The sequence below is a fragment of the Accipiter gentilis genome, chromosome 8 (genome assembly GCF_929443795.1).
Source record: "Accipiter gentilis chromosome 8, bAccGen1.1, whole genome shotgun sequence".
NCBI classification, from domain to species: domain Eukaryota; kingdom Metazoa; phylum Chordata; class Aves; order Accipitriformes; family Accipitridae; genus Astur; species Astur gentilis.
In genome coordinates, this window is record NC_064887.1 from 33,108,188 (window position 1) to 33,131,235 (window position 23,048).

Sequence of the window (23,048 nt, forward strand, 5' to 3'; positions counted from 1 at the left end):
GCCCAAAGGGTTTGTTTATTAGTGCTGCTGAGGCTGTGTGCTGAATCTGCTCTGGTTTGCACAATAAACCTCTCTGGTGAGCGACGGGCTGGTGCTGGGCAGGGGCTGGGCACCAGCAGACAGGGGGTAATTACTGCTCCTTGATGGATCTGAGTTTAGAGGGGGGATTTTGTATGTTGCCTTTTAGAAATAAAGCAAGGAAGGCCAACGCAGCAAATCAGTCGGGGTGAACATCTCATCCGAAATATTTATCTATAGAGATATATACACACACAATTCACACACCGCAGTTATTATAGTAGGAGCCTAGTATCCACCAATAATGTACATGACAAGTAATTTATATACCATAAACCAGCACTGAAATATGAGCTCTACCTCCTCCTTTATGGCACGGTAAATTAAACCTGTTAGCTATCTGCAGGCTTAACATTAATTAAAGTTTTACCGACCAGTTAGGGTATTCAGAGAAGATATAAAATAAGATAGCCACATTTCTGACTGGGCTGCTTTCAGCCACTTGTCTGCTGATTCCTCAGGCAAGGCATCTGCCTTGGGTCTTCGTGCTGAATGGGAGTGAGCATCGCCTTGAATTCAGACCTGTGCTTGCTGTTTTGGTGCTTTTGAGAATTGCACATTGATCTATGGGTGCTATTAAGGGTGTAAACTGCTGGGTTTTAAAGTTTTAGCCATGGGCTCAAGCTAAGCTGTGGGTCTGAATGGACACTGAAGCTGGTGGGGACATGTGTCCCAGGCAGCAGGTTCAGTCTTGAAGCTGCAGCAGGATGTGGCCAAGGTGGGGTTTGCTCAGGGGTTGTCATCTAAATGTGGGGGTTTGAGTCATCTGCCTGGTCGCTGGCATCTGGGATCACCTGGGCTGCCCTGGGGACCGTGTGAGCATTCCTGTGGGGCACAAGGCATGAAGAAGACCTGTTATACTGGAGGTTTAGGGACTAAACAGAAACATAGGCACTAGTGGAGGGGGGCTCACAGGGTGGTTTTAGGGTGTGTGTATTAGGGTGAGCTGAATCGTTTGCTCTGCACCGGGACTGTGACGGGATGCGAGGCACCTGCATCCAGGTGTCTCCAGTCAGACCTGCATCTTAACCATCATGTTTTCGTTGCACTGGTTCCTCCCAGTACAAGCCCAGCTCACTTGTGCCAGGGAGAAACCAGGTACCACTAAATTCCAGATGCAAACCCCCCTCGATTTGGCTCTGGATACGCAGAACCCCATGCTCGTTGCAGGACAGCCCTTCTGCAGACTGCAGCAAGCCATCTGCCCATGCTTGCTCGAGGCTTAAAAATTTCGTGCCAGTTCTCCTAGCAAAGCCAGCTAGCTACCTGTGGTGAACTGGGCGAGGGCTGGCCGGCTCTCGTTGGCACCCCGGAGGGCGCTGACAGCGAGGTGGTAGCGGGCGCCAGGGCGCAGGGCCTGCAGGGAGTACTGGCTGAGGGGGGGCTGCAGGCGGAAGGTGGTCCTCCCGCCCTCCCCGTCCACCAGCCCGTACTTCAGCAGGATGGCGTCCACCTTGGCGCGCGGCGGTGTCCACTCCACGAAGGCTACTGTGTCGGAGACGTCCCGCACCAGGATCTGTGTTGGGCCATCGATGACTGCGGAGGAGGGGGGGAAACAGGAACCTGTTATTTCGGGAGAGTTGGATGGGGAAAGGTGGCAGCTTTGGGGACACCAAGCTTCAGGGATGCTTCAACCCGACCTTCAGAGTAGCCTGAATTAGCAGCTGGGGACAAGGCAGAGAGGTGGCATAGGCAAGAGATGTGACCCCCTGCCCCAAAGTACTCAGGGCATTTGGTCCTGGTGGGTTCCCAGTCCCTTGTCCCAATCTCCTGGCTCTTTCCTGAACCCTCTCCACTTCACCAACGTCTCTCCTGAGCTATGGACACCAGAGCAGGACCCAGCAGTCTCCCATCAATGCCCATTACAATGCGTCTCATGCCCTTCTCTCGAGCTGGTTATCAGCAACAATTCCTCCCCAGCTTTTCCAGGTGGCATCTCCCAGGATAAAACCTCCTATGTCTAACTGCAGTCCACTTTCTTTGCTCCTAGATAACTGCTCGTACTTCACGATGCATTGAAAAACATATAGTATTCCTTTATGCCCAGCTCTTTTAGCCATTCAAACTGCTTTTATCGATGATCTCCTTCCACTCAATTTACTCTTTTCTAAGCCTTCCCATCACTGGCAAAATTTATCAGCAACAATATTATGTCTTTTGAAAGGCGTTGACAATGTGTTAAATAATGTGGGGCCAAGGACTGATCCAAGCATTGAGAACTGAGGAATGTCTCTAAAAATGTTCCTGCTTCAGTGCCAGCTCCTGGTTTGTCATTAAGCTGAGGGATCAGCTCGTAAAGCTGTTGATGTCTTATCAGTGGGGAGAGAGGAGAAAATGCAACTGCTCTGGCAAGTCTTCATAACTAGCTGGGTGTGGGGCTATGGTGGGTGTCCATCAAACCCTCTCAGAAAAAGGGGTTTTAACTAAATTCTTACCAGGGATCTACTGGGAGACCATTTTGGACATTTCTGCTTTCTTTTGCAGAGAATCAGGCCCTTCCCTCCTCTGGATCCACCAACATTTGACCTCTGGAAATCATAGGCTCAAGTCCGGGTGATGGGTGCTTTGAATCCAGTAGGACCTAACCACTGCACGGATGGATGGATGGATGGGGAGGCCTGGCCATCGCTCCTGTGCCACGGCAGCGTTGATGCACGGAGCCTGCTTGGCAGTCCGTTTTATCACTTACATGATCACAAGGTGGGTGAAAAAACCCACGCCGGTTCTGTAATTCAGGCTGTACTGCATGCAAATACATCTAATATACAGTATATATTAGAAAATGACACTATACAATAAAGATGTGCTAAATGCTGCACCCCAGGGTGGGAAGTTCTGGGGGACATGTGCGTGGGCAGGGGTAGAAAGGACCAGGGGGGGGTTAGAAAAAGACGTGTGGAATTGGGAGCAGTAGGGTGAGGTCTGGGGGCAAAACAGCAACAGAGAAGGGAGGACAGCTGGGAAGCATGGTGTTTAGGTAGGAGCTGGGTGTCCAGCTTGGCCAGGACCAGGTCATGCTTATCCAGACCCTGAATCTCCAACTACCTCATATTGTCCAGTCATCCAAGTGATGCTGGGGAACATCAAGTTCTACTAAGCTGTGCAGCATGAAACCATGCCTTGCTCCTTGATCCCGGCACAAGGTGTTGAGGCAGAATGAGGATGATGGGGGCAGAGCTATGGGGGCACTGCAGAGGAAGGCAGACACACCAACATGGGGACGCCTTCACGGAGCAGAGAGCTGGAAGCCCACCCCTCCATTTGTGCTCCCCTGCAAAGGTCAACCACTGAGTTTGAAGTACCAGCCTCTCTTTATGTTTTTTGCTGACTTCCTAGGGAAAATAAGATTTGGGCTTGACCAGGAGATGTCTCTGTTAAGCTACATCGAGCTGAGCATGGAGGCAGAGCGGGAGGAGAGGACTGTGCCAAGGAAGCTCAGACCTGCAGCAAGCTGCTGCTGGTGGAGGGACCCTCCCTTCACTTTCACCGTTGCCTCAAATTAGCAGCCTGGAGAGAGCATCACCTCGATATAACCCTCCGGCAGCTATTTAAATGCTGTTTCCGTTTGCAACAGCTTGGATGGAGGCAGGTGTCTGCCTGGCTGCCAAGGCAGACTGCAGCAGATCTGGTGTGGAGAGCCTCTTCTCCCCTGTGAGCTCTGCCCATTGCCATGTCTCCTTCGGCAAGGAGAAGACCCAGTTGAATTTCCTCTAGCCTATGGGATGGACCAGTGACCAGCCAAATAAATTGGCTAGGAAGGGATGTGCTGTTGCTCCTGGCTCCCTGCCCTGCTGCCTGATTTGCCTGAATTGGTGGGAGTAGAGGGCATTTAGTGGCACAAAAGCAGGTGGGAGTTTTAATCTGTTATATATGAATAGGCAATACATTTATAGAGATATTTCTTGGAGGCGTCCAGCCTCCAAAATGTGAGATTAGTGAAGAAGAGGAATTTATCGAGCTATATAAGAAAAGTGGCCCTGAGCCTTCACTCCTAACCCCATTAACCTCACCACGGTTTCTGCGCTCACAGTAATTTGGGAGGGAGAGGGACAAAATACCTCACGAAGAAGCTGTTGCTGCGATGCACCTGTAGCTTGAGCAGTTGGCTAGTGCTAGTTTTATCCCTGCCCATGCAGTGTCAGGCTGCTTTCGCTGATGGGACCTTATTTTGGGGACCAAGCCCTGGGCACTGCCGTGCTGCCCAGGGTCAGGCTCACTCACGGGTTGAGATGCTGTCGGAGGTGGGAGGGCTCCTGGCTTGTTCCTTCAGGGCGACCACAGTGACAGTGTACTCTTCCCCTGGCTTCAGCCCCGTCTGGTTGAAGGTGGTGACAGTGCTGGGGAGCTGGGCGATCACACCGCCCTCATTATTCTGCCGGGGAGTAGAAATAAGCATTAAAAAAATGAACAAAAAAGGTGTTTTGGGGGGACTGATGCATGGAGAGGAGGTGCACCCCACATTGCAACCTTCCACACCCAGCCCTGGGTCCCCAGATTGCATCCTCGCCCTGACATATCCCACCATGGAGGTGCAGAAACCCAGGGTGAAGTCACCCACCAAGCGTGGAGCACCCCCATTGCTGGGCTGAGAAATCATCCCCCATCCCTTCTCTCCCCCCCGCCTCCCAACTTCTGTATTTTGCCATCTGTGTGTCTGCTGTTCTCTAGAAGAGAAAAAATAATAAAACCAAAGCCTGGGCTGGACTCCTTTTCCCTGCTATTCAGGTGCCAGGAGCCTTCTGTTGTTCCTATACAAGTATGAAACTGTAAGGTCTTTATTTTGCATCCCCTGCTTTTTAAGTATCTTTATTAAACTCATTATACTTTGTGGTTTTGCTCTAAAAAACTGTAAGGCTTTCAGCAACTGCAAATGTCACCTTTCCTGCCAGTGTTTGGACAAAGGATCTTTTCTTGCTGCTGTCTTCACTAATAACACGCTAAACAAATCTTTGCACACAGCTCTCAATTCATATTCATCTCTTTTCTCATTAAACAGGAAATCTTCCATTTTAGCCATAAATTGCCATCTTACCTTTCCTAATTTCCTTTTCTAAATCTGTCTCCACTTCATCTTCCCCCTGCCCCCATCCCCTGTGCACGCAGCAGATGGGCAATCCCTGCCCGACCCGACTTTCAGGGAGCAAGAGCATCGCAGGGACCACAGAAGGAGGATTGCTCTGCGGGAGAGTGCGAGCATCCTCACAGGGATGCTGAGGACCAAATTAGCATCCTTTCACCCAGTTTTGGGGAACGTGGAGCTCCATTTTGCTCATAGAGATTATTTGTGATGCTGCTGTTCTAACTGTTGTTTTTAGCCTCTGGGACTAGGGTTTGGTTTTATTTGGGGTGTGGCAATGGTTTAGCATTTGCCCAAGGGAGTGTTGCTTCCAGGCAGTTAAAGAGACGGCACCCTCTGCCTTATTGTAGGAGAAAAGCTGGTGATGGAGACTTGAGAGAGTCCAATTTCAGCAGCTGACGGGCAGGAGCATGACTGTGCCTTTAGGGCGCAGGACCATGCGCTTGACCGATGGATGCAAGAACTTCGAACCCTGTGAGCTACATCCCTTCCCCACCCCAAAAGCATGCATCCAGGAACAGCCATCCTTTTGTACCTTACATCTTCCTTTAAATTCTGAAATGTTTCCACATGGTTTTAAGTTTTAAGCTTAAAAAATGGAAAGGAGAACCAACAGTTTGTATTTTTGGTCTGGCTTGAGAAAAAACTATCGTTGATTATCCTGCAGGGAGAATTTTGTTTCTATCCCATCAATTCCTCTCCCTAAAATGGATATATCTGCATGTATCTGCTTCAGGGGGATGCTGTTAAGCTTAATTCCCGAGTATCAGTGAAATGTTTGAAAGATAGCTATTTTTTGCTACCAAAAGCTCTTCCCTGACATAGCCTTATTTTTTTGGCTTTTATCCCAATGGTGGATGAAAATTATCCCGGTGTTTATACTTGCACTACCTGAACTTTGACTTCCGACACAATTTGCACGTGGATGTACCCAAAATTGCACCCAGATCCTTGTAGCCTTTTTGGAAATGAGGGAATGAGTTATTTAAAGCAATCGGGCCCTTTCTTCATGCTGTATAATGATACATTACAGCTAAGAGCATTTAAAACTTTGGGGCCAAGTTCTGCAGTTCTCCGCTGCCCAGAGCTGCCTTTGACTCCAGCGAGGGTTTTGTACAAGTGAAAACGTCATAATTGAGCCCTTAATCAGCATTTCTTTTACTGCTGGGGCTTGAATGCTCTTGTAAAGAGGCTCCATATACAATTGAAGCTATACTTATGGCTAAATGGTGTAGAAATTATGAATATAGATGAAATACTTGATGTACAATTTTTGTTGTCGCGCATAGAAAATATGCGATATTTAGGGCAACATTTTCATCCTTTCATCTTTTCTGGCACCATTTCTACCTGTTCATCACTGTGATTAAAATTCTGTGGCAGGAATTAGCTGTGCGTGTGACTCGGGGATGCTGAAGGTTGTTGTCTGAGAGCCGGTGGCTGCTCGGTTTGATCCAGGCTGCTTTGGGTAGCTTAGCGTGCAGAGAGCAGGGGCGAGGAAGAGGCGGAAGGGTCACGATGAAGGAGATGGAAGGGAAAAAGAGGGGGTGACAGCAAGAGGCAGCAAGGCTGGAAGGTTTATTTATTTCTATGCTTGTCTCTTGATTTTATTGGGGAATTTCTTTGAGGACATATATGTCTTGACATCAAAGACTACTGGGGAAATGCAAGCTGGCAACTGGAGGTTGAGGTGTTTGGGGTTGTCCGATGTGAAGCACACAAATTGCAAACAGATATTGGGTTTTTTGGAGGGGGGTAATTGGAAGCTAATTTAGCATCTGCTCACTCGGTGTTTTTAGGGTGACTGGGTGTACCCCGCAATGCCGTGCATGTGGCGGCGGTACCTTGGGGATGAAGCTGATCTCCCAGCCGTCGAAGGGGAAGGAGAAGGGCTCCCACTGCACCTCCACCGTTGTCTCTGTGATGGTCTTGAACTTCAGCCCCTGTGGTGTGGCGAGGTCTGGAAGGGAGCAGAGGGTGATGAGCAGGGTGGGACAGGTGTGCGGGTGCTGCTGGTCCCCACCCTGCTCCCTGTGGCTGTTTTGTTATCTGGGCAACGAAAATGGGGAACCTTGTGGTAGCTGTTAGCAGAGTCTCTTTGTCCCCCCTCTGGGTTGGAGGGAGAAGAAGAAAGTGCCTGGGCTGCTGGACACTGAAGCATCCCACTGCATTACTGGGCAAACAGAGTGAGAGGTGGGGTTGCAAAAGAGGTGTCTGCATAGTTTATGTTTTCCCCTGCTCTCTGTATCTTTAGTTTCTCAGGATCCTTTCTGGAGGTTGCCATTACAGCTTGATACTCTCATTTTACTCTGTGCATCACAGTCCTGGTCAGGACTACATATCTCCTGATGCACAGCAGCATTCGCTGTTGCTGCACTATCACCCATGTCATGGGGATTCATTATGGGGAATCTGTCCAGGAGTGGGAGGAGAACCTGTGACCTCTGTGATATATCGCAATATTTTCTATGAGGAAAAAGTTGTAATATTTTGGGCCCGATTCTGGGGTCTTCAATCAAACACTGAAAGTTTATTCAATTTTTAGTCATTCGAGTTTTCATCTGGACTGAGTCTTTCTGCAAAGGGCAGACACATTTCCCCCTTTCCTATATCCCCATACAGATATAAGTGTGGATAAAAATATGCCCAACATTTGTTTTGAAGGCTCAGTTTTCTGCTGCTAGAAGGTTTTTATGGAAAATGTGAGCCAGCTTGAGCATCACCTCTGGTTATCCAGGTACTAAGCAACAAGTGCAGTAGGATACTTACTGGTCATCACTTTGGAGGTAACAGGGATGCTCAAGACATCGCTGATGACTGCATAGACGCTGACATTGTAGGCAACTCCAGGCTCCAGCTCTGTGATGGTGATGCTGCTCCAGTCCCCGGGCACCCGCTGCTGGAGCTGGGTGCCCCCTGGCCCCACTGGCTGGTATGAGACGACGTACTCGGTAGCTGCCCCGGGGCTGTCCCACGTCAGCTCGATGGAGCTGTCGCTGATCCCTGTCACTCGCAGGTTTTCAGGGGGAGCCACTGATGGAAAAGGCAGAGGTAAGGAGAGTGTCAGGGTGTGTGTGGCTTATCCTCCCACCCATCCGTGGGGAAGGGTGCGTGGGTCTGCTGGTGGGACATGGGCATGGGCTTTGGGCTGGGGCTTATGTGTTATCTGTAGTTGTATTAACTGCTATAGCAAGGCAAAAGCTCAGGAGAGCCTGACTTCAGCTGCTCTTGCACCGAGGGTTTGCCACCAACGTTGGGATGAACTTTGCTGGCATTTTGCTCGCCTCCCGAACTTTTGCCCATGGTGTCTTTAGGGACAGGGACAACAGGGAGGCAGTCAAACTGCAGGGCTTGAGTAGGTCCTATGTGGCATGCTCTGCCAGGTATGGGTTTCTCCCAGGCTTCTTGGTGCTCCTATGGGGTTCTGGGCACCCTCGCCCATACATTAGGATCTGGCTCTCCCCATGCATGCCCCCACTACCTGCTGAGCAGTCCTGCCCTTCGTAGCCTTCCTCGCAGATGCAGAGACCATCCTGGCAGACCCCACGGCCGCTGCAGGTGTTGGGGCAGTGCAGCCACCCGCAGTCCTCCCCGACGTAGCCCTCCCAGCAGATGCACGTGCCGTTAGCGCAGTGGCCTTTCCCCGAGCAGTCGCGGGGGCACCGCAGCTGGGAGCAATCCTCCCCGGTGAAACCCTCCTCGCAGACGCACTCGCCATCCACGCAGAGCCCGCGGGAGCCACAGCCGGCGGGGCAGCGGAGCTGGGAGCAGTCCTCGCCCCCGTAGTCGTTGTCGCAGATGCACTGGCCCTCCAGGCAGACACCACGGCTGGAGCAGCCCCGAGGGCAGCGCGGCTCGGAGCAGTTGCTGCCCGCCCAGCCCTCCATGCACACGCAGCTGCACGACTCCAGGCTGAAGTTCCCGTGGCCGCTGCACTGTGGGATGTAGTCCAGCTGCCCTGCAAGGATGCAGGACCGAGGGTCAGAGCCCACTGGGTGGGAGGTGGAAAAAGGTCAGCGTTGGTCCCAGGTCAGCCCATCGATGGGCTGTGGGGAAGGGGAGCAAGACGTGGGGAAAGCAGGGGATGGTCCTCCCTCTGGTTGAGCACGCCCAGCTCTGGGGAGCCTGTGGCTTTAGGGCTGGCAGGGGCAGAATTGGTGATATGGACTCGTGGTGGGGTTTGGGTGGAACTCCAGGAGTTTGTCTGTCCCCTTGGGAGCGCTGGCCTCCATAGCTATGGGTGCATCAGCCTTGTTGGGTTATAAGTGCTCCCTTTGGTTTCTCTGCAGCTCAGCACTCAGTCGATGGGAACCTCCCTAGACCTCTTGCTGGGAAAAAGCCCTCTCTGGCCAAGCCCACTGCACCAGCCATGGCTCCTGTTGTTTCCTTTCCACCCACTGTTCCTTTTTGTAGGTGAGAGATCCCAGTCTGCTCACTCTCCCTCCTACAAGAAGCAGGTATGTACCCAAAGACATCATCTTCATCCTTATACTGGTGAGTCTGATTAAGATGAAGCTGTTGGCTTTGCACAAAGTATCAGGGGTTTGGGTGTGCTGGGATTGTGGGAAAGCAGGGAAAGCACATGCTCGCCACCTCTAATGTCTCCCCTTTACCTGGCAGCCTTGCACAGGATGCTCTGGGGCAAGGCAGGATGCACGGGGACGAAGGCACCGGTCACTCCGATATTGCCGATGCTCCCCTGTTCTGCCCCGTAACATGGACCCATTGCTCCAGCTTGGGGTTTAGCCCAGCCAGGCTAATTTTTCCTTGCTAATTTTTACTGCTTTCCTTCTTCGTGTGAACCAGGGAAGAACAGAAACCCTTTCTGTGCTTCCTCCAACCCTTGGGAAACCTCTGCACCATGAAGACCCCAAGCTGCAGGACTTTGTGTCCCCTAAGTTTTCCATCCTAGCTGAGATATCTGAGCAGCTCTTCCTATGGGAGGTGCAGTAGATGCTCATGTAAAAGGGGTTCAGTTACATGCTGTGCCAGACAGACCTGTTTGGGTTACTTTGTGGGACACTTCCCATCTAAACTGTGAATACTGGGAATGGTGATCAGGATCTCTTCAGATCTCAGCCTCTAGTTAAGTTATCAAAAGATGAGAGAAGCTGCTTGTAAGTGTGCTGGAAGGGAGCAGCTTTCCTTGGGGAAATGCCTCGGGCGGTGGGGTAGGGATCCTGATCTCCTTTGCACTGCAGTGAATTGAAAGCAACTCCGGTAAAAATAAAAGAAACTACTCCAGTTTTAGCTCAGCACATCTGCAATCGGAGTGGAGACTCCACCAAGTGATGAATGTTTAATGGGACCGTCTGCGTATGTTGCAAGTAACCCAAATAGGCCCATCAGAGTTTCAAATTAATTCCTATAAAACAGGTTTTTCCCACTGCATTTCCTATGTGATTTTAACCCTTGTTTTGCACACAGTGGTGGCACGTATGTGTGTTTTCTGTTTTGTCTTAATTATTAACGCACTGCAGGGGGATGTGGGCTGAGCCTGCGGCTGGAAATGCACCTACTACCACCAGTGGCACTGGAGACGTCAGCCCAAGCCACCCCACTGCGTGTACCATCCTGGTTTCTCCCTCCCCGACCCACACACCTTTGGTCCAACTCTGTTGACCTGAGTGTGGGTTGCACCCATTTCGTTTTGATGTGTCCTACACATTAAAGGGGGAGTTGGGGTTACCACCAGAAACATCACACTAATACCCGCAAAACTTAAAAACCAGCAGTGGGCACTGGGGGGATAAGGGTTGCTTTTAACTTTTCTTCCTCCCTGTTGCTGTTCTTGGCCTGAAAAGCAGTTTTCCCCTAGAAAAAATGCCCTGCGTGGCTCTCCTTTCTTGGTGGCTTTTTCCCACAAGGAGCCCTCATGCATCTGTACCCCGAGCAGGGCTGGGCTGTGCAAAGGATGGATGCCCCTTGGGACAGCCCCTCTTACCAACCTCCCTGAGACGTCAAGAAAACCGACAGTATGCTGGGTCCTGTGCTATCAAAATGCAGCCTCTAGCCCAAACCTCTCCTAAGCCATCTCGTTTCAACTGCATGCTGCTTCTCTGGCTCTGAGGAATAGCCGCAGTGAAACGAGGGGCTGTCATTGATGGCATAAGCCTAATACGGGCTCTCAGAGAGCTTCACAAATCACACATATTTTTATTCAGATGAAGTATCCTGTTGATGGTTTTGTGCCTTTGCAGAAAGGCAAAACCATCTTTGTTGATGGTTTTGTTTGCATCTTTCATGGCAACAGAAGTTATTCCCTGTATTTTTTATTCTTTTTTTTTTTCTTAAACTCAGCTTTTCATATGCATTTACTCCTCCTACAGACAAGATGAAGGGGTTTATTGCTGGCTCCCACAGTGCTGCCTTCAGCCCAGGGACAGCTTAGGAGAGCAGCAGCTATGTCTCTCCTCCCTGTCCCACGAGCAGTGGCAGATCTCTAACAGATTTGGAAGGACTGCAGGGTTGGGAGATCACCCTGCTCAGCCCTTACCAGTGGTAATTTTATCTGTAAAGGGGCTTTAGCTCTGGCCAATACAGGGTTTCTGCAGTGAGTGGGGTGTGGGGACTCAAGTGACCAAATCCCTCCCGGGAGTTTTCCTGCCTTGGAAGACCTAAGCCTAGCTTTTCCCCTAAAGCCACAGCCACATCATGGGTGAATATAGGTTTTCCTCTGTTGCCACTCTGAGTGGCATCACCACTTTTGTATTTATTTCTCCTGCCTTTCGCTCGAGCCCTCAGTCCCCAGCAAGAGCTAACAGGATGGCATTACTACCTGTGGCTGCATTTTCTTGGCAGCAATTGGAGTTGCATTGGTCCCGGAGCATGGAGACCTCCCTCTCCAGCATCTCAATCCTGCTCAGCAGCTCCTGCAGGGACGGAAGGGAGGTGGAGCACTTGCAGGCCTGCTTGGGCAAGTTTATCCTGTGGGTGAAGGTGACCTGGCTCTCGCTGTCAGAGGTCTGCTCCGTGTACTCTGCCAGCCGGTCGTCTTCTGAACTCACCTCCTCGGCTGAAGACTTGAACATGGATGAGCAGCAGCTGTCCACAGGGATGTTGATGTTGTAGATGTGGTGGAAGACCATGGGCTGCTCTTTGATGGGCGGGCTGCAGTTGGCAAGGCCACCCTCCTCATCCACTGCTGGCCTCTCGGCCAGCTCTGTCGCCTCCAGTCGGCACTCAAAAGGCTTGAGGACAGCTCCCAGCAGAAGCAAGTTGAAGCTGATGAGTATGTTCCTCAGGACTGGGTTTTCACTGTCAGTCCCCATTTTCTTGGAAGAGGGAAGAGCCTTCTAAGCCAGCCTTGGTCAGCCAAGCGTGCGGAGGACCTGGGGACACAGAAGAAAAAGAGCATGGTTGGTGTTAGCCCTGAAACTGTGCTCAGCATAGAGAGGCAGGTCCTTCTGGGCAAAGTCATCCAGAGAGATGTGGGGCCAACTCGACGCACACAGAGTCCTGCTGGCTTTGGTGGAGCCTCAGTCAACACTGAGTGGAGGCCATGGCTGGTGGGGACACCCTGCCATAGCCCTTGAACAGTGACAGAGGCAGATTCTTGTTGCTATTTTTCTTTTTATTTTTAAGGAAGCAGTTAATCTGGTACTAACAAAGCACCGAATACCCATGTTTTCAGCAGAAACACTGGCTTGCAGTGCCGCATCAGTACAGTGTGTAGGGTCCAAAGGGTTAACGCACAGATGACGGTGATGGTTGTCTCCCATGCCCCAGGAGCTGCGCCTGGGGTTGCTAGGCTTCCTCCAGTAGCTATAGGAATAGCAGCCTTGATGTTAAACACCGTTAAATTACACCATGCAGGCTCCAGCTTGTTCAGGTCAACGCTCTGAGCAGACAAATCCCTCCCATTAAAGTAGCTTCACCCCCTGCCCGTGCTCTGGATTACAGGTAAACCTTGCCTTGATTTGGAACAGCACAACTTCTCGTTCCAGTATCGATTGTGAGCCCCTGGGTGGTAATCCAGCCTCTGAGGACCGCATTTATCTCCAGCCTAAAATCACCAGTGCCAGCCCAGTTGCGTTGGGGATGGATTCACCCCCATTACTCTTGTCAGGGCTGTTGTCTGCTGACCAGTACTTAACTCCAACTAGTTTGCCATGAGGAATCGCCACCTGGTTCATCAGAGGATAGTGCTAATGGGCAGGCGAGGCTGTGTCTACAATGTCATTGCACCCAAAGATACCGTTTGCCTTGTGTTTTCTTTGCAGGAGGTAGTTTACATGCAGGCCAAGTGGGATTGCTAGAGTGTGGCTGCTCAGAGTGCATGTTGTGCCGTGGTTAGAGGCTCTCAGCTGAGCCCTGGCACTGCTTTGGTGTCAGTACAGCTAATTAAAGATTTCCAGCTAATAGCTACAAATGCTTGATTGGATTTCTTGCAGCATTGTAGGAGGGAATGTAAATCACCATGTTTGCGGCTCGCTACCTGTGTTGGGTTTGTAGGACCTGGAATGATGAACACTGGAGATGTGCTTTGTGGTTCTTTCTACACCAGGAGTGCAAAAGATGCAGCACGCACATTAAATCTGGTTGACAGGCTCTTTACAGTACTGGTAAAAAGGTGCAAAGAGCTAAGGACCTCCTCACTGCATCACTAGAAACTTTACCAAAGGTCCAAGAAGTTGTGGGGTTTAGGTATTATTCAAAGCCAAGACATGGCTCTTGCAGTGTCCAGCCTTAATTCATAATTAACTTTAATAAATCTGTATTTAGTAATATTAATAACTCTGTATTTAGACTCTAAGAAGGCTTAGCCATTCATACAGATTTGAAGACTATGAATAAACATGTGGGACTATGCGGTTTCAGAAGGACTTAAAACCTCAAGGACTTACAACCCCTAAGCACTGGGGTGACCCATTTGGATGGGATCTGCCTTGAAGGGCCACTACATGGAGAGGCGCAAATTGCCACACCTGCCAGCTACAACATGGTCCTTCTCCTGGGACATTTGGTGGCAAAAGGAGATGTTACATCAATCTGGTCTAACTCAGCTGCCTATTGCAGTAGCTCTTATACCAGTTCCTGTAACTGGGAAATAGGAATAGGTGCAAAGGAGCATCAGGTTGAGTGTTTCCAACAAGCCGCTTAAAGCCAAATCTCCCAAGCTGCATTTAGTGCAGACCCCGTAGGGTCTGGACTTGGGATTTCACAGCTGGTCCATACTAGAGCTTGCTGGCCATGGTGAGCATGAGGTGCAGGGTGGTGGGGATGACCCCCTGATGGCTTTTGCTGGAAGCTTCCAACCTGCTCATGTGGGGTCTTCTCCAAGCCGTGGGAGCTGGCCTGGCGGAGTGGGTGTGATACTCCAGTGGTTTCATTTTGGGTTTTTTTTGCGGGGGACGGGGAGGGGGGGGTAGAAGGTGTTGGCATGATGCTCAGCTGTCATCCACAGCACATCCACATGTCACTCACTGCATCTGACTTTGCCGGTATCTCCCAGTGCCATAATCTTGAGCAGATTACTTCCCTTCCTTACTTCTAATGACTCTCCTGCTCTGGAACTCCTCTCCAGTTCCCTGGGGAATGGCTGTGCCTCCTCCGTTCCCTGCTGCTGAATGAAAATATTTGTTTACTGGTTTTTCTCCTACAACACCACGCTACCTCAGAAAATACCACTATTGAGCAGCCCCACAGCGTTTGCAGGGTTATTATCCCATATTACTGCAATGTTTCTGCTGCACTTCTCAGCTCCCTGCTTAACGCCTGCTTCTCATGAGCAGGCACCTGGGACTCCATTGGTAGGCTCTCTTTTTTTTCCTGGCTTTAGAAAAAGCAAGAAAAATGGAAATTACTTCATGGTGGGGTAGTCTCCTCCTCACCCTTGGCTTCCATGGTGGCTCTGGCCATGGTTGCAGAAGACAGAAAGAAGGAGGGCACTGGAGATGACAACAGGAAGGAGTGAGAGGGGTGGGATTGATGCTTCCTAAGTGGCAATTTGGGGCTGCACTCTCAGATCCTGAACCCCCCCATTTCTCCTCTGCCTTCTGCGCTCTCTAGCAGCTCCTGGGTGGTCCCGGCTGACCCACAGAGAGACTTTTGCCCCTGTATAATGGGGCAGCCGTGACAGGGGAAGGCACAGGGACTAATTAGCGCTGGCTGCCTTTGACTGACTCGGCGTTTGAGGCTAACTATCCACTCCTTGGCCTCTCACTCACTTTTTTTTGTGTGTGTGCTTGGAGTGGAAGTAATTGTGGCTATGAGCCAGCTGCTCCGAGCCAGGCCAGAGCTTCAAAGCAAGTCTCCTTGCAGGATTACAGGAGCAGCTTAGACATGGGGAAATGAAATCCTCCCCCTCCCCGTTTGTCAGATCCAGCCTGGCTCAACAGAGATGCCAGAGCCTGTTTATGAGCACAAGTGGAGCCAAGGGATGGGGAGAGAAGGGCTCCAGGTGGATGCAGAGATGAGGGAGTGGGAGATGGGCCGGTGGATAAAGTGGGGCAAACAGATGCACGGTGGAGATTGCTCACTAATGACAGCGAGCAGGTTGGGTAGTTAACGACCCTCTAACCCATAGACTGAAAGCCATTCATTTGCTGCTAGAAACTGCCAGGCTCATTGATCTGAATCTCTTTATCGGTATATTCATCACAGCAGACACCGGTGGGATGCTGCCCAGCTCTCATTTCTGAGTGGCAAGTCACAGCATCCCCCTCCAGCCCTGCTCAACGTGGTGGCCTTGGGCAGGGGGTGATGCCGTGGGGGTGGTGGTGTCCCTGTGGCATGATGCTAAGGGAGCTTTCTCTTTCTTATTATTATTAGAAACAGGATCATGGAATGAAAAAAAAAAAGAAAGAAAAACTAATCCTGCATCGATTAGGTGCTGGGTCAGGCTTAATGCCACCGTTCGGGCTCTTTGCTGTGAAATGGTGAAAAGTCAGTCCAGTTCGGGCTGTCCGTGGCTCAAACCAGGCGGAATCCATGGGGTTCTGCAGGGCAGGAGGATGCTCCTTGGTGTCCTCCAATGCACAGCAGACCATCTGAGCCATAGAGCCCTATTAATCCTTGACTTCTTCCTGGAGGCTTAGGCTGACAGCTCTGAAGCCTTGCCAAATTTGTGGGGTCTGTCATCTCCAGTCCTTAGCTGGTCCTGCTTTGTCTCCTGCTCCTCCTGTCAATGATTTGGTTTTCTCTAAAGGAGCCCATCACTGTGAGCTCAGCCAGGGTGGGTTAGTGTAGGGATTTGGCTGGCAGAGCTCCAGGGCTGTGCGCACAGTCTGACAGCTCAAGGCTTGTCTACCGGAGAAGAGAAGTTGCATTAACTGCTTTGGGTTCCTTGTCCTCCTGTCCTCCCTGCACTTCCCAGCCCAGCTAACACTGCCCATGGGAAGAGATAGAACCATTAGAAACCATTGACTGAGCAAACAGATCCAGGACTATATATTTTTTCTTTCTCCCTGTATGAGGAAAAAGAAGCAAATTTCTGTGGTTGTTTCACGCATAGAATTAGTTGCATTAGGGCAAATTTACCTGGGGTGCATTTTAGTCTTTTTTTTTTTTTTAGTTTTGCCTTCATTGTCACCAAGTTCAGATAAAACGCCAAGCTGGTGACTTTGGTCCCTCCATCCCCGGAGGGGGCCTTGGAAAACCTCCCAGCTGGGGCAGCGAAGGCAGCTTTGAGCCCAGCATTTTCCTGGCATCTGACAGCAATGTCTTCTCCTTTCCTTTCCACTGAGCTGGGGCAACACATCTCCATCCACTCGCACCCAGGACAGGACAGTTTATCTCCAGTTGCCTCTGGCACAGCACAAGCTTTGGGCTGCTGTTTTATTTTACCAGAGCTGGTTTCCCTTAGTTTGCTTTGCTCCCCGCCCTCCCCCCCCCCCCAGTCCTCCAGAAACATGGGTGTTTGAATTAAAGTTCAAATTAAAGAGTTATTAAAGTTAATTATGAAGTTTGGCAGGCACTGAGCTCTCGGCTCCAAAGCATTTTAACTTTGGGGAGCTGTGAAAGAATCAATCTGCTGCAATTTCTGTGTGGTGATCAATAAAAAATACACACAATATAAAACTGAGAAAAATATTTGAGGGCTTTTGCCAAACACATACCACAGCAGAGCGCTCTCTTTCCCTCCTGACTGGCCTCTCTCCATCCAGGATTTGTGTCTTATGGGCCAGCGAAGGAAGAAATAGAAAAACCCAATTAAATCCACAGTGCATCTACCCTAATTATATATTTTCAGCTATTTTTACATTTTGCTGATGGGCTGTATCCGTGTGAGCAGCTTGGTGCTGGGAATGCGAAAGGGAACCTGTGTGTGGTGACGCTGGGAACAGCTGCACTAAGGAAGTCATTAATGGTGTGGCAGCGCTTTTTGGGGGGGGGGCAGCATCACCCAGAAATGCAGTACCCCAGCAGCATCTGCAGCCCCTTTTTTATTGCTTAGCAATAGGAACATAGCAAATGCAAACTGTGCCTCAGGGGCTGCTGCGGGATGGGTGCAGGGACATCAGATCTGCACAACGGGGATGATGCCAGCAGTTTTATCTCCAGCATTTTGCTGGAGATAATTTAGTATTTGGATGGTCCAACAATATTTCTATTTTCATGCTAGTTTTGGTGAATTGCTTTTGTTAACCCCCCCCTCCAGTGCTGCCTGGAAAGATGCTTGAAAAATGAAATAATTTGTTTCTCCAGCCAGATATTGTGTATTGAAATGTTTTTGAAGTCACTGAAGATGTGAAAATGAAGTGAATGTTTTGTTTTGGGTGAAAAACATTTTAATCTACCCAGAGCACATAGAGATATAAGTGCATGTATGCATATTTATATGCATTTAATGCATGCTCTTTTCCTGAACGCTGGATAAACCACAAAACCCTGCTTTTTGGTGCAGATGGCAAACTGGAAAATCAGATCTATCTGGAGTTCAGACTGGCACTCATACTTAAAGCTGACCAACAAACCATCAAGAAACAGAGTTTGCTGCCTGCTTGCTCGGCACGGCAGGAGCAGGCAGATATTAGCTAACACCCAGCGGTCCCTGAGCCGTGTCAGGGCTGGCTGATTGGAGCTGTGATGTATTCCCTGCCGGAGCTCAGCTGGCAGAAGCCAGACCGCCGCGACGGATTTACTCCTGGCTGCTGCTAATAGTGGGAGTGAGCCCGGGGCATGGCCATGTGCAAAGCAGGCAGGAAGCCTCCAAGTGTATTATCTGGGCTTTTGTGTCGAGAAGTGCGTTGGAGGTTTCCCAAAAGCCAAAACCCACCCTGCTGGATGGTTTTCAAGGCTCCCCAAACCGCCCTGGGGACACCCAAGCACTCAGTGCAGATGGTGCCTGCTCCATGCTACAGCGAGATGCAGCCTGTGCAGCTTTCCTCCCGCTTGCCAGGCTCATAAGGAAGGAAAGTCAGCTACGTGGTGTCCCTGATCAGCTTCCCAGCCATGCACTTTCCATTCCAATGTGACCACACAGCTGGGAAACCGAGGTGGATTGAAAGCTCTGAAGCCCAATCTGGTTTTTCTTAGATCTCCCAAAAGAGGCAGCAGTACTCACTGGTTTAGAGCAACCCATCGCTCCCGTGCATCAGCGTTGTTATTGGCTGTATGTGGAAATCGCTCCTCCAGCCGTGGCAGATGAGGATGCGTGCACGGGAAGGCGCACAACTTGCTTTTGCTTTGCTTCGTGATCTGGTGAGAAACTCTTGTGATTTGCTGGAAAGCACTTGCGTTGCATCCACTGCTAACCAAGAAATAGTGGAAATAATTGGGTCAGCTCCTCAGGAGCTTGAAAATGCTGCAAATTTGGTGTTGCAAGGCTGATTTGCACCAGTAGGACCCTCCTGAGAAGATGTAGAGATGCAGCATGTCTCGCAGACCTGATTCCCTCCTGCAGCTTTCCTGGGGGGAAGAGCACTGGCTGCCAGTTATTTCTAACCTACTGATGTATCATTTGTCTGTTTAAAAAGATTTTGATTGCATTAGTTCCCTGGGCTTTATGGCAGAGCAAAGGTTCTTGCTACATGCAAGCAAAGCCCTCTCCCTGATCAACTCCTTCTGCACTCTCTGCCTAATTGCAATCCTTTTCTCCCCTCTAAACAGACTGTTGCAGGCTTTAGGGGGAATTAAAGGAGTTGGAAAGCTTAGAGGAGCCAACCGTCACATCTCCCCGTAACACTGGTTAGTTGAAGGCCAGACCCTGCGGACTCATAGGGCCGGAGCTGAGGACCAACACCGATACCTGCACGGCACCAGAAAAACCCGACCGAGTCATTTCACGCCACCACCATGCAGCACTAAGAGAGGGAACAATCTTCGCCCTGTTGACTAATTACATATTTAAGGATGAAATACTTTGATGCTTTTACCAGTGTTCCCTAACTATATGTGAAGGAAGAAATCTATAGTTCCCCCAAATGACTGAAAATGCTGCCAGCTTAATAATCCATGCACTTCTCTGTGATTGCAGCCTATGTTGTATTTTCCTTTCATTACATATTCTTTCATTGAATTGCCATGGCATATATCAATAGCCTCTATAAGCTCCCACAGGAAAGCAGGCAGTGGCTTAGTGCAAAGTTTTGGGGGGAATCTCCTTTCCTTTTCCCACTAACAGGTGAAGCCTGGATCTGGCGTGTCTGACTTCACATCGTCTCGTTCAACTGGTGCCTCCCGCCCGCTCTCCTGCGAAGCCCGGGGAGTCACCAGGGTAAGTCTCATTTTTGCAAGGGTGCTGGCTCTAATCTGAGCCCATCCCAGCATTCTGCTGAGTAAACTGTTGTGTCAGCTTTCTTCATTTATATATATTTACAGGCAGCAGCGTGTATGTTATCAGGTCACCTTTCAATGTGACTGCGCTCAACTATGTGCCATGTAAAAGACTTGCTCCGTGCAAAATTCACTTGTGTGACCAGTTTGCAAAGGTGGGCACCTAATTTTGCAATGAAAGCCAAGGTGGATGCCTAATTTCGTAAAGAAAGCTGTTAGCAGTGGGCTTGGGCAGTGGCCTGACCACTGCCCGTACCTCTTCGCTGTGACCAGCCCCAGTCCTCTGTGGGCAATGCTGAGATGCAGGTGCAGGCTGCAAGCCCACAGTGCAGCACATCACAGCTCATGGTTAGACACTTTACTCCATCCTCTAATGCCAATAAGAAGACCCATGGTGTCCAGTGTCCTGCAGGAGGGTGACCCGCTCCCTTCTGGGTCCATATGTGACACCCTGGTCCGGAGGTGCCTGAACTTCCAGCTCATAATGGGAGTTGCTGGCTGCTAAAACTGTGCTCTTCCTTACCTGCTTCCGAAGCAGGACATGTGATATGAGTTGTGGCAGGTGAGTATTCGGTAGTCTGGCCCTTTGAGCACTAAGATTTGATGTCTGTTGGAGTTGGCCTTGGCTGCTGGAACAGCCCCAGCCCTCAGGACTCCCTGCCCCTGAAAGGTCATCACTTCCTGCACTTCACACCATATATTTACTCACACTCAGTTATGAAATAAATCCCCCCTCAGTGGGCCTGTATGTTGCAGAAGGGTTTGTTTTATCCTTACGCGGTGTCTCCTGGAGTTAAGGCAGTTTTACCGGGGAGAGGCTGGGATGGCTCCTGCTGCTCTCCCCTCCATAATAATGCTCCTGGGGGCATCACTCCTGCTCCATGCCTGGGGAGAGATTAAATTTCTAAAGAAAGATCTTGGGCCTGGGCCAGGTCTCTCCAAGATGCTACCCTTCAGTGCTAAAGCTGTGCACCGTGTTACTGAGCCCAATGATGGCCACTCTGCCTGCCCCGGCGGCTCCCGGAGCTCCGCCGAAGATGCTTGGAAGCTGTAAAGGAGGAATTAACCGTAATTATGGAGCATCACAGGGCATAAACACCCTCTAAATCCTCTTTAATTATGTGGTAGCACTTAATTACATGGCAACTGGAACGTAAGCGCAAAAATAAATATGATTTCAGTTTTATCTTCAGCAGGGGCACCGGTAATTAATTTTGGAGGGTAATGTAAGACCCAGCTGAATGCGGGCACGGTGTGGACTCTGCATGTACAGTACTGCAGAGGTGCTGCCACCCAGGACGCTCAAACTTCCCTTCTTTTTCCTCTCCAACAGCCACGGCTTTGCCACCCCTTCCCACTTCCCCCCTCAGTGGCATCCCTCCTTCTGTCCATCCATGCATAGGCAGAGACTTGCAGATGTCAGGGTAATGCAGAACCAGGCCATGGGGTACCCGCTCATCCTCCAGCGTGGAGAAAATCAGGCATGAGAACCTCCATGCTTAATTCATCCCACTTCAATTATGCTGTGAACCCACAGCCTGTAACCAGCCGGCAGGATTCAGATTGCTCTCAGGCATGGGCACAAGGGTTTTTTTCCCCCGTTTGCTCCCAGCACTGAGCTTGGGTGCTGGCAGCAAGTCCTCGTGCATGTGTAGCTGATGTTTGGCTGTCACGTTGCATTAGAGTCTACCCGGACCTCCTGAGGGCTTAGCTGAAGTGAATGCAAACAACCCAGGTTGGGATGTTCTGTTGCCAAAATGCCACCACCCATTACCCCTGGTGCAGATTGAGCATACAGCTTAATGAAGATGAAGGAGATTGTGACGAAGTGCCAAGTCATGTTGAAGAACTTGGATGTGCTGCAACCTCCATCACCCTGTATAATCACCATGTGCCTCCAGCACGACCATGTTTAAATGGATAATAGCACTGTGGACCAGGAGAGGAAAATCCCTGCTATTATCACGACTTTCCCCCTATAATTAGGGGATTGTGGCATATTTCCGCAGAAACCTTGAGCGGGAGCACCCAGGAATTTGGTTTGCTTTCAGTAAAATCAAAACCACCTGCTAAAGTCAAATGAGCACAGTTTTTTTAACTTGCTTTTTGGTTTGCCTAGTCATTTATACCCTGACCCAAAGTTGGGGGAATGGAAAAGAGCGTTGCATTTTTTTTGCATTCGTTTTCCCCCTGCACATGTATTTTTACACTGCAGAGATGAAGCAGAGCTGTTGCAACCAGGGTCGTGCATGCTGTGGCTTTCCCCCACCTGCTTTATAACCCCCATACTGGAAAAAAAATCAGGTTTTCCTTCCTTTTTAATATATTGCTCAAACTAAACTGTGTGTTACGGCTGATTTAGACGCATATGCAACCTGGCAGGTAGCAGCAGGGATCACGCTGTTTGAACCCTCCAATAATTGATATTTTCTACTCGCCTTCCCATTGTAATTTCCCCCTGAATATTCAGAGCAGCAGCAGATACTTGTGCTATACATTTGGGGCTGGAGCAAAGCTGCTGCAGTGGAGCTGGCTGTTGCTAGAGGGTGGTTTTGCTTGGGCAAAGCTTGTCCCAGGTCCCTTTTGGGGACCTGCAGGGTCTCCTCAGGAGGGGAACAGCCTTGTGGCAGAGACCACAAGAAGCCTGCAAATGTTTTCTATCATCTCCCATCGAAAAGACAGCCGAAGAGAGCATGAGCAAGCTGGAGCAGACAAGTGAATTGTAGTCCTGCTGCAGAGACTTCATTTGATAAATAATGTATATAGAGTTTGCAGTAATAACTGCTTTTTTCCGACCCAGGCAGCTGGGCTGGGTTTGACACATCCTGGATGTATTCCTCCTTCCAGGCGGTGAATGGGATGACAGGCACTCGCTCCTGTGGTGGGGAAAGCAGGGCAGGCAGTGACAGGCTCTGTTGTGTCAGATATGTTAATCTGGGGCTTTTCTTACTTCTGACGAGCCACGCATGTGTGTGTATAGAGAGGAGGCGGCGTTTCCAGGCACTGCAGGAGGAAAGAGATGCGCTGGGGCACAGTGTTCAGGAAACCTCCCGAGGTTAACGCGTGCCAAGAACATTCGGCCAAGAAGAGACGTATAGCCCTGGGTACCAGCTGCCCCAACACCAGGATGCTGCACCCTGACCTGCCCACTAGCCCCGGTCCAGCCCGATGCTGG

At 50.2% G+C, this 23,048-nt stretch overlaps 1 protein-coding gene across 4 annotated transcripts in view; it reads right to left on the reverse strand.

Annotated features, from left to right (window-relative positions):
• The window catches only part of TNR (tenascin R), an 80,990-nt gene that overhangs the window by 21,331 nt on the left and 36,611 nt on the right, over window positions 1–23,048 (reverse strand). Inside the window, exons 2-8 of one of the 4 annotated variants that reach the window (XM_049808683.1) lie at window positions 18,663–18,845; window positions 11,934–12,486; window positions 8,637–9,113; window positions 7,925–8,188; window positions 7,000–7,115; window positions 4,300–4,450; window positions 1,345–1,614 (exon numbers count right to left, since the gene is read on the reverse strand). In XM_049808683.1, the coding sequence (XP_049664640.1) occupies window positions 1,345–1,614; window positions 4,300–4,450; window positions 7,000–7,115; window positions 7,925–8,188; window positions 8,637–9,113; window positions 11,934–12,426 (1,771 nt within the window). In that variant the 5' untranslated portion in view covers window positions 12,427–12,486; window positions 18,663–18,845. Of the gene's footprint in view, window positions 1–1,344; window positions 1,615–4,299; window positions 4,451–6,999; window positions 7,116–7,924; window positions 8,189–8,636; window positions 9,114–11,933; window positions 12,487–18,662; window positions 18,849–23,048 lie in introns of all 4 variants that reach the window. The other 3 variants (XM_049808682.1, XM_049808681.1, XM_049808684.1) reach the window with 3 other exon arrangements.